The sequence below is a fragment of the Ornithodoros turicata genome, chromosome 2, assembly GCF_037126465.1.
Source record: "Ornithodoros turicata isolate Travis chromosome 2, ASM3712646v1, whole genome shotgun sequence".
Taxonomy (NCBI): domain Eukaryota; kingdom Metazoa; phylum Arthropoda; class Arachnida; order Ixodida; family Argasidae; genus Ornithodoros; species Ornithodoros turicata.
Window position 1 is genome coordinate 84,635,182 of NC_088202.1, and position 12,120 is coordinate 84,647,301.

Consider the following 12,120-nt stretch of genomic DNA (forward strand, 5'->3'; position numbering starts at 1 on the left):
GGGAGTAAGTGTGTGCTGCAGCTTCCCCCGCAGTGGTTTCGGGCATTAAGCTGATCACTAATCGACGACGCAATCCTGTGAACCGCTATTTTCTTTCTTTTCGCTGCATTCATGTTCAGGTTTGCATAGTCCCTTTTGGGTCAGTCACCCCCTGCACCCAATGTAAGGGTGCGTGCATTGTTTTCAGGATGCCTATCCCGCACCCCTGCACTTTCGGGCATCCGTTTCACGGTGCAGATTGAAATATTTGTGAAGACTTTCGTGATTTCTGAGCTATTTTGTCTCACCACGAGATCGAGTGGCTATGCTACAATACGCATACTTATTGCAGTGACGTTCAAATGTATTTGCTTAGATCAGGGGTCGGAAACCTGCAGCCCAGTTGCGCTGTAGGTGCAGCTCAGCGCCGACCAAGCACTCGACAAATGTCCACACGTCCACAGTACAAAACGCAGGACAAAAGTCCTGGGCTTAGCTGACTGTCAGATGGCACTGCAGGAGAATTCCTCACGCAAAATCAGCTCTTTGTGTTTCCTTTCCTGATCATAAAGGTGTTTGTCGTATTCCCTTGCCGTAACTTTGTGAATGCAACAAGCCATCAAAGATGCAAGCTTTCAGTGCAGTTATACTTATTAAACAGTAATAGTTACCCGCATTAAATCCCCATTTTTTTTCTTCTGTATCACGTCATATCACTTTACTTTTTGTTTTTATTTCTACCCGTGCTCTCGCAGAACACGGCTGGCCACTTTGAAGATTTGCCGTCATTCCACCCTCCCATACGTGTGGTCGGGAAGCAGCTCCCAGATTCTGGCTCCAAAACACGGGAGATCGGGTTACTTTGAGCACTGCTTCCCATGTCTGCAGCAAACACAGGAAGCTATAAATTTGAGGGTTCGAAGACATTTGGTTAGTTGACACAACGTTTATGCAGGGGTTGTTGTCTTGTTTGATTTTGCTTGGTATGTAGCAGGGGTCATGGGGAAGAGGTCTCCTCCCTCTTTACCATTTTGATGCCTGCAAACGATGCTCGTAAACTCACGTCACTTCCCACTTCTCCCCAAGAAAATGATCACGTGGCTGCTAGTGGTGCCATCCATCGAGAAAAGCTCACATGGCCGGAGCAGGTGATTCCACCTTAAAGAACCCTCAGGTGGCCAGAATTAATCCACCGACCTGCCACCGTGGCATCGCTCATGATCATGGCTCTGTCTTGCGACGTAAAACACAAATTATTATTATTATTAGCTTTTAATCTCGCGGGTCAGAAAAGTCCCTACCCTCAGGTGTCAAGTCTGTGATGTCATCTTATCTGCACAATAGTGAGGCATGTGCTTTCTTTTCTCTTTCTTGCTCTTTGTGGTTGTATTTGGCACTACGTCTGACATTGGTCAGACTTATTGAGGGACAGTCGAATCCGTTCCAGTCGATTTTCAAACTATAGTGTAATTTTATTCCTCCTGGACCCTCGACCACTGTATCGAAAATCCCACACGAAATATTGGTGTAGTTTGACTGTTATCCGACGAAATACATGACAAGAGCAGACACCAGATGTTGAGAGTATTCCGGAATTCCTTCTCTGGAAAAACGAGAAACCGCCACTCCAGGGCGCGACCTTGAGAAAAGGAATGCCGCAGCCGTGCAGGCGTCTCATAGAGTTACCAGGCATCTAGACGGCGCCTTTCCTCCTCTGAGCGCGACGCCCCACTCCGCTGCTTAGGGAGTGACGTCACACCGCCGGAGCTTCTGCGGCCGCGGAAGCAGTGCTGATCTTCCAAATTCGTTTATTTAATATCTAAACACTTTTCGGATGAAAAAATTTGCCTGGTAGATTGTCAGCCGATATTGAACATAGTGGTATCAGTTTCATGGAGGGTTTCTGGATGCAACCGTCCCTTTAACTAACTTGAATTGTCGGCAGCCAATAAAACTGCTCGGATGAGCTGACGTCATAACACACCAGAAGGAGCTGGGAGAGTTGGCCGCTGCTGCACGCATTTTTTGTGAACTAATATTCTCAGGAAATACACGCTTCCCAAAGGAAATACTTTGGGCGACAGTTCCTGAAGGTTCATATTAAGCAGTAAAAACTAAAAAGGTACATGCTCGAGGTCCTCTTCATGCTGCTTTAAAGCTCTGGAGATTAGTATACCCTTTTCATGTATGGTTTCTGACACCCGAAGAATAATCAGTGCGTTGGTATGCTTCATGTCTTATGTCTTACCTTCACCCAGTGGCAGCCAGAGCCTCTCCATCACAGCAGGCCTCAGCAGCTTCGCTGGAGCCCGAGCATATGACAGCTCTCCTTGGGCAGGATGTGATTCTGCACTGTCCATTCGAATACCCAGATGGGCTGCCAGTGCCGTATCTGGTGCAGTGGCACAAGAAGGACCACAAGATTCCCATTTACATTTGGTACGACGGGTATCCCCCTCATGCTGCAGACGACTACCGAGATCGTATTTCTCTCTCGGGTCAGTCGTCCCTCAACTTGACCAATGTGCGCGAAGGAGACAAAGGCTGGTATGAGTGCAAGGTGTTCTTCCTGAATCGCGAGACCATACGCAATGGAACCTGGATATATCTTGATGTCCTTGGTAAGTTCCTTCTACTTTGTACAAGGGATTATGATTACTTGCATTGCAGTGCAGTTCCTAAGGTACTTGTCTGTGCATTGTGCCCGTCCATCCACATAGTAGGGCACTGCCAGATGACATTGATGGTGTTGATTAACGACAGCATCACAACTAGCTAACATCGTAACTACTCAAAAACTTGTGGACTGGAAAGCACTGTTTGTACTGCACTTACGTGAAATTCGATTTTCAGAATGGGCTCTTGTTTCTCTCCATTGTCAAGAACACATCTAGAGGTGCACCAATATAAATAAATTAATCTAAAGCTAAGCGAACAACCTCATTGCTACATTGCATTTCTTGGACTTTCATAAGCAAAAAGTGCTAGGCATGTATACCACAGTGTTTCCTCATAACGAGGCACAGATTATAGATATGTTGCACTCATTAGCTATACTTTGTACAGTTTCACTTTGTATTGTTGGATCTAAATTGAATTAAACCATATGTGCCATGTTGCAACTGAACTGAAGAACAGCAGCTACTGGCACATTCTGCATGCTGTTACAATGGGTGCATAATTGAAAGGCATATTATCATATTACACTTTTCCATATTATTGATTTTGTGTTAGAGTGCCATTTCTACCACACACCCTTCATGTTTGATGTACTAGCGATACACCAAATAATAGCCTAAAGGTCCATGAGGAGATTCCCAAAAAAATCTGAGTTCTGAGTAGAGAATGGCTCGCAAGGAGGCCCATCATCTGAAATATATCCTATTTTTGCCATGTTGCATTCAACGCGGGCGCAGTTCACGTGCAAAGAAAGTGTCGAATGTTCGCCAGACACACCCCCTGCAAGCAGTCTGACGTCACTTACATCCTTTCCTCACTCCAAAGTTGTACTGAACTGGCCCAATAGTGGCCAAGGTCATCTACTTTTGACGTCACAGCCAGTTTCTTCGTCGTGCAGGCAGCGAAGGCGTCGAAGCAGTCGCCTTTTTTTGCCGTGGTTTTTAGTTAATATCTCCATTGTTCTAACCAATGTTGAGTTCATATTCCACATGGTGAAGGGACTAGTGGCTAGGAATGCATATACATATGCTTGCAGAGGTTTTCGAAATCTCTTCATGGTCCCTTTAACACTAACCATTCCATTTTATCAACACCTTACCCGTTTGCAGGGCCAATGACCGTACTAGAAGACAGTGCTATAAACATCACCACTCTATCACTGGGCTTTAACAGAAATTAATGAGGGGGCATGCAGACCCTTAATCCCAAACACAGGACCCTTAAGTGTAATGATAGCAAATGCACCACATTTAGCATATAGATCATATTGAACAAGTACAAAGGAGTGATGTGAGCACAACCCTACATAGTAGGATGCTGTGGGATCTTGTGCGTTTTAACGTCTTGCAAATAAGTTTTGATCCTCTGCCAGCTACAAAGGACACTGAAAATATATCAAGGCATAAAATGTTTAAGCTCTGAAGGTATTCATGGTAGAGTTTGTTGAAGGGCAGAAGATATGTGCTAGTTCAGTCGTCTCTTGTGTTCTTTCACTTGTTGAGATGAGGAAGTGTACCGCTCCACATGACATATGGTTATAGTATCATCAAAAGTGCTTGGTGTGGCCTATCAAACATACTGCAAAAACGTGTTTGCCGGTGCATGTAGTGTGTTCTTAGTGTCTATTAGTATGTATACACTTGATTCAGACTGCTGCACCCATATGTTCTGCAACTTATGCCTCAATAAACTGAGCTCAGTTAGCCATATCAGATTCGTAGCATGTAGAACACTTTCTAAAAAAAATTTTGCAGCTCCACCACATTTCAAGGCCAAGCCTGAACAGGTGATCTATGTGAAGGTAGGGGAGTCGGTAGTTCTGCCGTGCGAAGCCGAGGGCACCCCCACCCCTGCTATCATATGGTACAAGGTGAGTATTTCCCGTAATTGCGGGTGCACAAATAGGATACTGTAAACGTATTTTTATTCGCGATCTATTAATTTTCGCGAATCGCGCATTCAGACATTTGCGAAAGTATTCGCGAGTATTTAATTTCGCGATGCCAGGGCTGTTTCCTTTCGTGGGATAAACATCAAGCTGTGTTCGCGAGTACAATTTTTCGCGATTTTTTAGCGGTCACTAAATTTGCGAAAATTAATACGTCGCGAATAAAATTATGCTTACAGTACTTGCCTCTCTGTATTTGCATAGCTTTAATTTTTGGTATATACAAGGTCTGATCATTTAATTCTGGGACTGATTTATTTGTGAGTGGTTGTATACAGTTAGTGGCTAGCAGGTCTTGTCTCCTTCGAAGTAGTTCCCTTGTGATTGTATGCACTTATTCCGGCATTCCTGCCACTGACAAAAGCACCTCTGGTAGTCACTTTTTGGAATAGTCCTCATTTGTTTCATCGCGTTGGCTCGAATCTCTTCCACTTCATCAAATCAGCATCCTTTCATTGCTTTCTTCAGTTTTGGGAACAAGAAACCGCATGGAGCAAGGTCAGGGGAGTACGGAGGGTGTGGGAGCAACAGGATGTTGTGTTTTGTGGTGACAGACCTGTGAGCAGGGGCATTGTCATGGCGCAAGATCCAATTGCCGGAGTGCCACTTCTCGGGGGCGGTGTCTGCGCAACGTGTCACGGAGGCGTTTCACGACTGTTTTAGGATCTTCTGGCACGTATTGAATGCTATTCTAACATCATCTGCAACCTCTCACATTGTTAGACGTCGGTCAGCACGAATGACTTCTTGCATATGTGCCACGGTCTCCTCGTTGTGGCTCGTGGACGGCCTGCCTGGGAGGGGTCGTTTTCAAAGGATCCACGTCCACTCTTGAAATGGGAATACCACTCAAATGTCTTCGATCGACTTAGGCGGAACTCTCTGAAAGCTGTTTGCAGCATTTCATACGTTTCTGCACCGGTTTTCCCGAGACGGAATCAGATGTCGATGCACACACGCTGCTCGACTGTCTTCTTCATCGTGAAATGCAACGCACACTAGGTAGGCCTTAATTCAGAGGCTTACACACAGTGTCTGCGAGGAGGAAGCGGCGTCCGGTTTTCCACATGTATTTGTAAAGGGCTGCCAGATGTCCCGCCTTCTTGCTGCATCGCTGTGTGTCATAGTTCTTGGGTGGGGTGTGGGGAGGGGGGATCAATCTCGGAATTAAATGATGAGATCTTGTATACAGGATTTGTTTTGTTATCAGGATGAACCTGTTTGATTTCTAAGCAACTCCTATTAGACCTGGAATACAGTCATGCCTTGCTAATATGGACCCCATTAATCTGGACTTGAAACATAGAGGATTTTTATGAGGGCCAAACTTCTCTGTGTGTTTATGTCACAGTAATATGGAAACTCACATTTTTCAACAGAGGATATTGCAATAAGGTACCATGCGTATAGTGCCCTATGTATTTTTGTGTCGTTATTATGGTCCGCATTGGTATAGAGGGAACTTCGCCCAGCATTGAGCAAACATTTTGCTGCAGGCAATACAGGAACGACTTTCTGGAGAACAAAACAAGAAGGAGAAGGAGATGTTCTAGCAACAGAGATAGCCATTTAACTTGTCGGAACAATTGACAATTAAATTACGATGAGTGCACAAGTGCATCAAGGTCACCATCACAGCTGTTGTGGCACGTGAAGCTGTGCAAACAGCACTTAATTGTTTTCGGACAGTGGCGATTGGCATCACACAATTCATGTTTCTACTTTCCCTTCCTCAACAAATTCCTTTTGTTTTTCTCAGACACTCGAGCCCATTCATTACGATATTCGATATAGCGATAACTCTGCTAATTGTGATCAAAATGCTGGTTCCTGTCAGTTCACCCATTGAAGTACATGTAAGTAAGTAAGTACATGTACAAGACTTCGATGTAACGAGCCTCGTGAAATGTGCTTGCTCGCGAGAGGCGATCAGAATTGCGCTTGCAAAAATCAAGAAGCAAATTCAATTTTTTTTTGTTAAAAAGAAAGGTAGGATGCACTTCCAAGTGCCATAACCTCCATAGCCATAGTGCGTCAAAGTGAGAACAAGGTGTGTTTAACTGCACGTAACTCACATAGATTAGATGCGAGCGTTACAGAGCATGCAACCATATATGGGCTCTACCCCAGCTCATACCAAGACAACTCATACCGGGCCAACTCATACCACACTCAACACATACCAGGACAACTCATACCACACTTAGCACATGCCAGGGCAACTCATACCGGAATAACTCATACCACACATAACTCCTTTTTGTTTTTTAGGGGGGAATAGGGGAAGGAGTGTTGATTATGGGAGTAGCTTTTTTTTTTTTTTTTTGTGACGTTCATATTCAAGTTGCGCCGGGAAAAGCCATATCAGGAAAAAATGGCACAGAATGTGATTTATACTGAAGGAAATGAACGAATCCCACAGATGACATTTGCCGATGAACACTGAAGGATATTTAAAGCGCACTGCAATTGTAATAGGAAATGGGGAATTTTTTTAAAGAAACCAAATCCAAAATCCCGTCGCATGGAACACTAAGACACTAATCCTTTAAATAGGTGATCAATGGGCTGAATCCATATTCTAGCCTATTACAATACTATTTGCAAGGTGTTCACTGGCACGCTTCTCCAGGTGTTGTTTTCACAATAAATTTTTTTAAAGAATCCATCTTGAAAATGTCATCACATGGAACACTCAGACACTAATCCTTTAAATAGGTGATCAATGGGTTGCTTCGCGGCACTAACAAGAAAAAAAAAAAAGAAAAAACAACCAAAGGTGATCCATGGGCTCAATCCGTGTTCTAGCCTATTACAATATTATTTGCAAGGTGTTCATTGGCACACTTCCCCAGGCATTGTTTTCACGATGCCCTGGTATGGTAGCCACCAGCCAGGGACTGGCAACCCATTCTCCGTGATGGCCAGACAGACTTAGTAGGTAGAACGGCAGGAAGAACTAAACAACAGCCTCCACGGCAAGCGAATTGGTCCGATTCTCCTTCTTTCATTCATTCTCCGAACGCCTTCTCAACGTGGCCACAATTAAGGTAATCGAGGGATAAGTTTAGGGGACTTCTTGCAAGCAGCCAAGTATACTTTGAAAAACTCGGGAGCGGTTTTAGTACTCCACACGAAGACGAAAATGTGGGACAATATCTATTTGACTTCTTTTCAAAATTTCCTATTTCCAATAATAACCATTGTAGTGTGGGTTCAACTATCCTTCACTGCGCTTCGGTAAATGTCATATGTGGAATTTCAGTATAAGTGAAGTTCTGTCACATTTTTTCTTGATATGGCCTATCCCGGCATGACTCTAGTTTTGAGTTTGAAAAACTACTCCCCAAAACAACCCCCCTTCGCTCAAAAAAAAAAGAAAAAAAGTTGAGTGTAGTATGAGTTTGCTTGGTATGAGTTGTCTTCACATGGGTTGTCTTGGTATGGGTTGTCCTTGTATGAGTTGTCCTGGTATGAGTTGAGTGTTTTATGAATTGTCTTGGTATGAGCTGGGTGGTCACCAGCGTGACTTCGTAGGTGCGTGTCGATCCTTCTCCGCATCGTTCTCTCGGCCTCAAGTTGCTTCTGAGTTGGTGTGCATTACAATAGTGTTGCCAGCGTTTTTAATGAGGGAAAGCACATGGCTCGACTTGAAGTTGTGCGTGCTTGACAGTTTTTGTGTCAGTAGGCAAACCTCTTTGCGAAGTACAGTGCCTCCCAAAAGGTGAGTTGGCAGACAGTTGTGTGGCGCCACTCAAACATGTGTGGACGAGTTACCCGTGAACGAGGTTCCGAAAATGGGAACTATGATGAATATAACACTGGAATTCAGGGATGGGCAGTATTTAAATACATTGTAATTAAAATACTATTTAAAATATAAATACATGTATTTATATTTTGTATTTAAATACAGACTTGAAAAATGTATTTATAATTATATTTAAATACCAATTTTCGGGTATTTATTCTTGTAAATACTTTATAAATACTCTTAAATACAGAATATACTGACTCATATCTTAAAGTTGCCCTGCATTTGACCTTTCGGGAAGCAGGGCGAGTTTGGGGCGCAATTATGCCGGGTTTGCGCTAGCATGCGCATGCGACAAACCATTTTAGATGGCGAGTTTTTCACTGCTGTTGCGGACAACGGTCGTGACTACCCGATTACATTGTTCTACGAAGCATCTTCGTCAAATTTAATACAAGCATTTGTTCATCGGCACCTGTGGAGATGCTGTTCTCCTTTGCGAATCTGATTGTACGGCCGAACAGAAGATGCCTAAAAGAAGCAGTCTTCGAGAAATTTCTAATATTAAAATCGCCATGATAATCTAACAAATAAATGCTATTCTTTCTTGCTGATTTGTCCTTATGATCATAATTATTTCTATAATTCCAGATGACATCTTCCTGACATTATTTATGGTAGTAGTTACGGTATTTAAAGACAGTATTTATATTTTGTATTTAAATACTCACGTTGAAAACTATTTATGAAGAGTATTTAAATACCCCTGTCAACAAAGTATTTTGTATTTATATTTAAATACTCAAAAAATGTATTTATGCCCATCCCTGCACTGGATGACGAACAATTCGTTGATCTTAAGAGATGCGGAGCCTCACGTGGTATCGGTGGCTATGTTGTCCTTGGAAAAGCTTTCGACACAAAAGCTGTGTAAATGTAAGGCTAAATAAAATGATTTCGTGCTTTCAACAAAGGTGCATGTTCTGCGGTGTTCTGCTTGTTCCGTTGTACTTAGTTGATGTGATCCGGACCGGCGATTTCCCGAAAGTTTGTTTATAGCTATACCCTGATATAACAATTGGATTTCAAGTTCCCATCGATATTGTTATAAACGGGCTTTATAATATAGAAGATTCACTTTATGGACAGTTTTTGTGGAAGGGGGGAGGGGGGAAATGTCCTTAACCGTGCAGATATGTGCAGATATATTGCACCTAATTAGCTGTTGAATGGTGCCATTATTTGCTTGAAAATCAGAAAAAGTTTGCTAGCAGACATCTACCAAGGAGCTAATCTGTTTTTTTCTTCCTGCTTGTCCATCATTAAGCATGCTTTGGTATTCGTACAGGACGGCCTTCCCCTGGAAGAGGCTGGCAACGTCCAGATTCACCCCACAGAACTGCGCATCAACAATTTGCGACAAACGGACGTAGGAGACTACATGTGCATGGCACGCAACAGCGAGGGCAGCGACTCCGTGGTTTCCAAGGTCATTGTAGCTGGTGAGCAAGATTCTGAAGTGTATGAAGGCAATGTAGTTCGAGTTTCTTCTGCCTGTGGTTTCTATGTGGCTCAGTGTTGAGGGTTACTGTAAGTAAGTTACTTTTTGGTAACTTTTAAATGAACTTGTTACTTTTGAGTTCCTGGAAGTCCTTGAATACCTTATGTCGGTTTTAAGTAACTTTGTGACTTGGGGTAGGTTACAAGTTCCTTTACTTCAATTCTGGTGCACAAATAACGCGAGCTGCGTCCTCTCTAATGCGACGAGAGCCATGTGCGTGTTGGTTGCACGTGCATGGTGCTTCCTTGTCTGACTCCACTCCCTTGTTGCTAGTTGTCGAGGGCTATAGAGTATGTGTTACACAGTGAGTAACTTGAAAGTAACAGGTTACTTTTTTGAAGTAACTTTGAAACCTCAACTTTCATAATTTGCAACTTCCGTTAGTAACATACATGTAGTTATATTTTTTGCTCCAGAACATAACTTGTAATGAGTTCCTTTTATCAAGTACCTTCCTCATCTCTGATGTGATTATTTTTGTGGCACCAGGGTACACCCTAGAGGCCTTAATGCAGGAACTCCGCTTCAAAGTCACAGATTACATGTGTACGTGGATTACTGCTTACTCTTCTTTTGCTCCTGTCTTTTTAGCCCACATCATATGTCATCACTCATCAGAGATGAGGAAGTTACTTGATACAGGGAACTGGTTACAAGTTAAGTACTGTGTAAAAAATGCAACAAAGTTACTTAAAAAGTTACAGTTAATAGTTACAATTAACCAGAAGATCAGCGCACTAATCTCTAACAATTCAATTCCACGTAACATTGCGGAGTTCATTAGACCCAAAAATGCTACACCAGGTTCATTTTACCTATTGATTAAGGTACACAAGAAAAATAACCCCGGCAGGCCTATAATATCGGGAATAAACACACCCACCGAAAACACTTCTCTCCTTTTAGATCATTGTATTAAACACGTTCCTCCGCTTCACCCCTCTTACGTAAAAGACATCAGTGACTTTCTCCTTAAGGTCAATTCGATTAACAAGCAGAACAGCGATTTGAGCAACGTCACCTTGGCTACTATGTATGTTACATCCCTTTATACAAACATACCACACGATGAGGGTCTCGATGCGGTGAAAGTTTTTCTTGAATCTTTCCCATCTGAAGTTCTCCAGACATCAGCTGTCCTCTCGCTTCTTGAGCTTGTGCTCATGTATAACAACTTCATATTTAACGAGAAACATTTTGTCCAAATTCAAGGTGCAGCTATGGGATCACGTGTGTCTCCCAACTATGCGAATCTTTTCATGGTGCATTTTGAAGAAAAAACATTAGCATCCTTCCCGATCAAACCTTTAGTTTTCTTAAGGTACATTGACGACATTTTCATCGTATGGTCGGGCGATGAGCCATCCTTAATTGCGTTTTTCGGGCATTTTAACTCCGTACATCAGGCCATCAAGTTCACGTGTAACTTTTCTCAAGCATCAGTGAATTTTCTAGACGTGACTGTCTCTATACAGTCTGGTAAGCTGGTCACGAGCCTATGCAAGAAACCCACTGACAAACGCCAGAACCTTCATTTTGACAGCTACCATCCTAATACTCAGGTCAATTCACACGTCTAAAACGGATATGCTCTAACCCAGAAGATTTTGAGGCATGCGCTGAAGAAATGTCAAATTTTTTTAGAAAACGAAGTTACCCTCCCAACCTTTTAAACAATGCTCTCTCCAAGTGCAAATCTCTAGATCGGGATAAATTACTTTCACATGAACCGCGGCAGTAACAAAATCCCTTATCCTTCTTTACCACCTATAACAAAGTGGCGCAGGATACATCTTCACCCGCCATCTCAACATTCTTCACAGCGCCGAAAGACTTAAAATAATCTTTTTTGCTCCCCCCAATATCACATTCCGCCGATCACGTAACATTCATAATTTACTAGTTTCATCCCGTCTATCCTGACCAAATCCTGGTTGTTCCCCTTGTGGTAACAAACGGTGCCAGACATGTCATTTCATTAGTTCATGTACATTTATCTCGAGCACCTCAAATTTTTTTGCTTTCGAAATCCGAGGGTTGCACTGCAACTCTTTTAACATATGTTACCTTATTATGTGCACTAAATGCTGTATTCAGTATATCGTAGAAACCTCGAACACAATGAGGGGAAGGTTTTACAGCCATAAGTCCAATATTATTAATAACCATACTACACCCGTCTCTACGCATTTTAACCTC

General features: G+C 42.8%; 1 protein-coding gene across 3 annotated transcripts in view; it reads left to right on the forward strand.

The window, feature by feature from the left end:
• The window catches only part of LOC135385640 (protein turtle-like), a 78,398-nt gene that overhangs the window by 10,685 nt on the left and 55,593 nt on the right, over positions 1–12,120 (forward strand). For all 3 annotated transcript variants that reach the window (XM_064615086.1, XM_064615088.1, XM_064615087.1), the window contains exons 2-4: positions 2,238–2,600; positions 4,413–4,528; positions 9,709–9,862. In XM_064615086.1, coding sequence (XP_064471156.1) covers positions 2,238–2,600; positions 4,413–4,528; positions 9,709–9,862 — 633 coding nt within the window. The remainder of the gene's footprint in view (positions 1–2,237; positions 2,601–4,412; positions 4,529–9,708; positions 9,863–12,120) is intronic.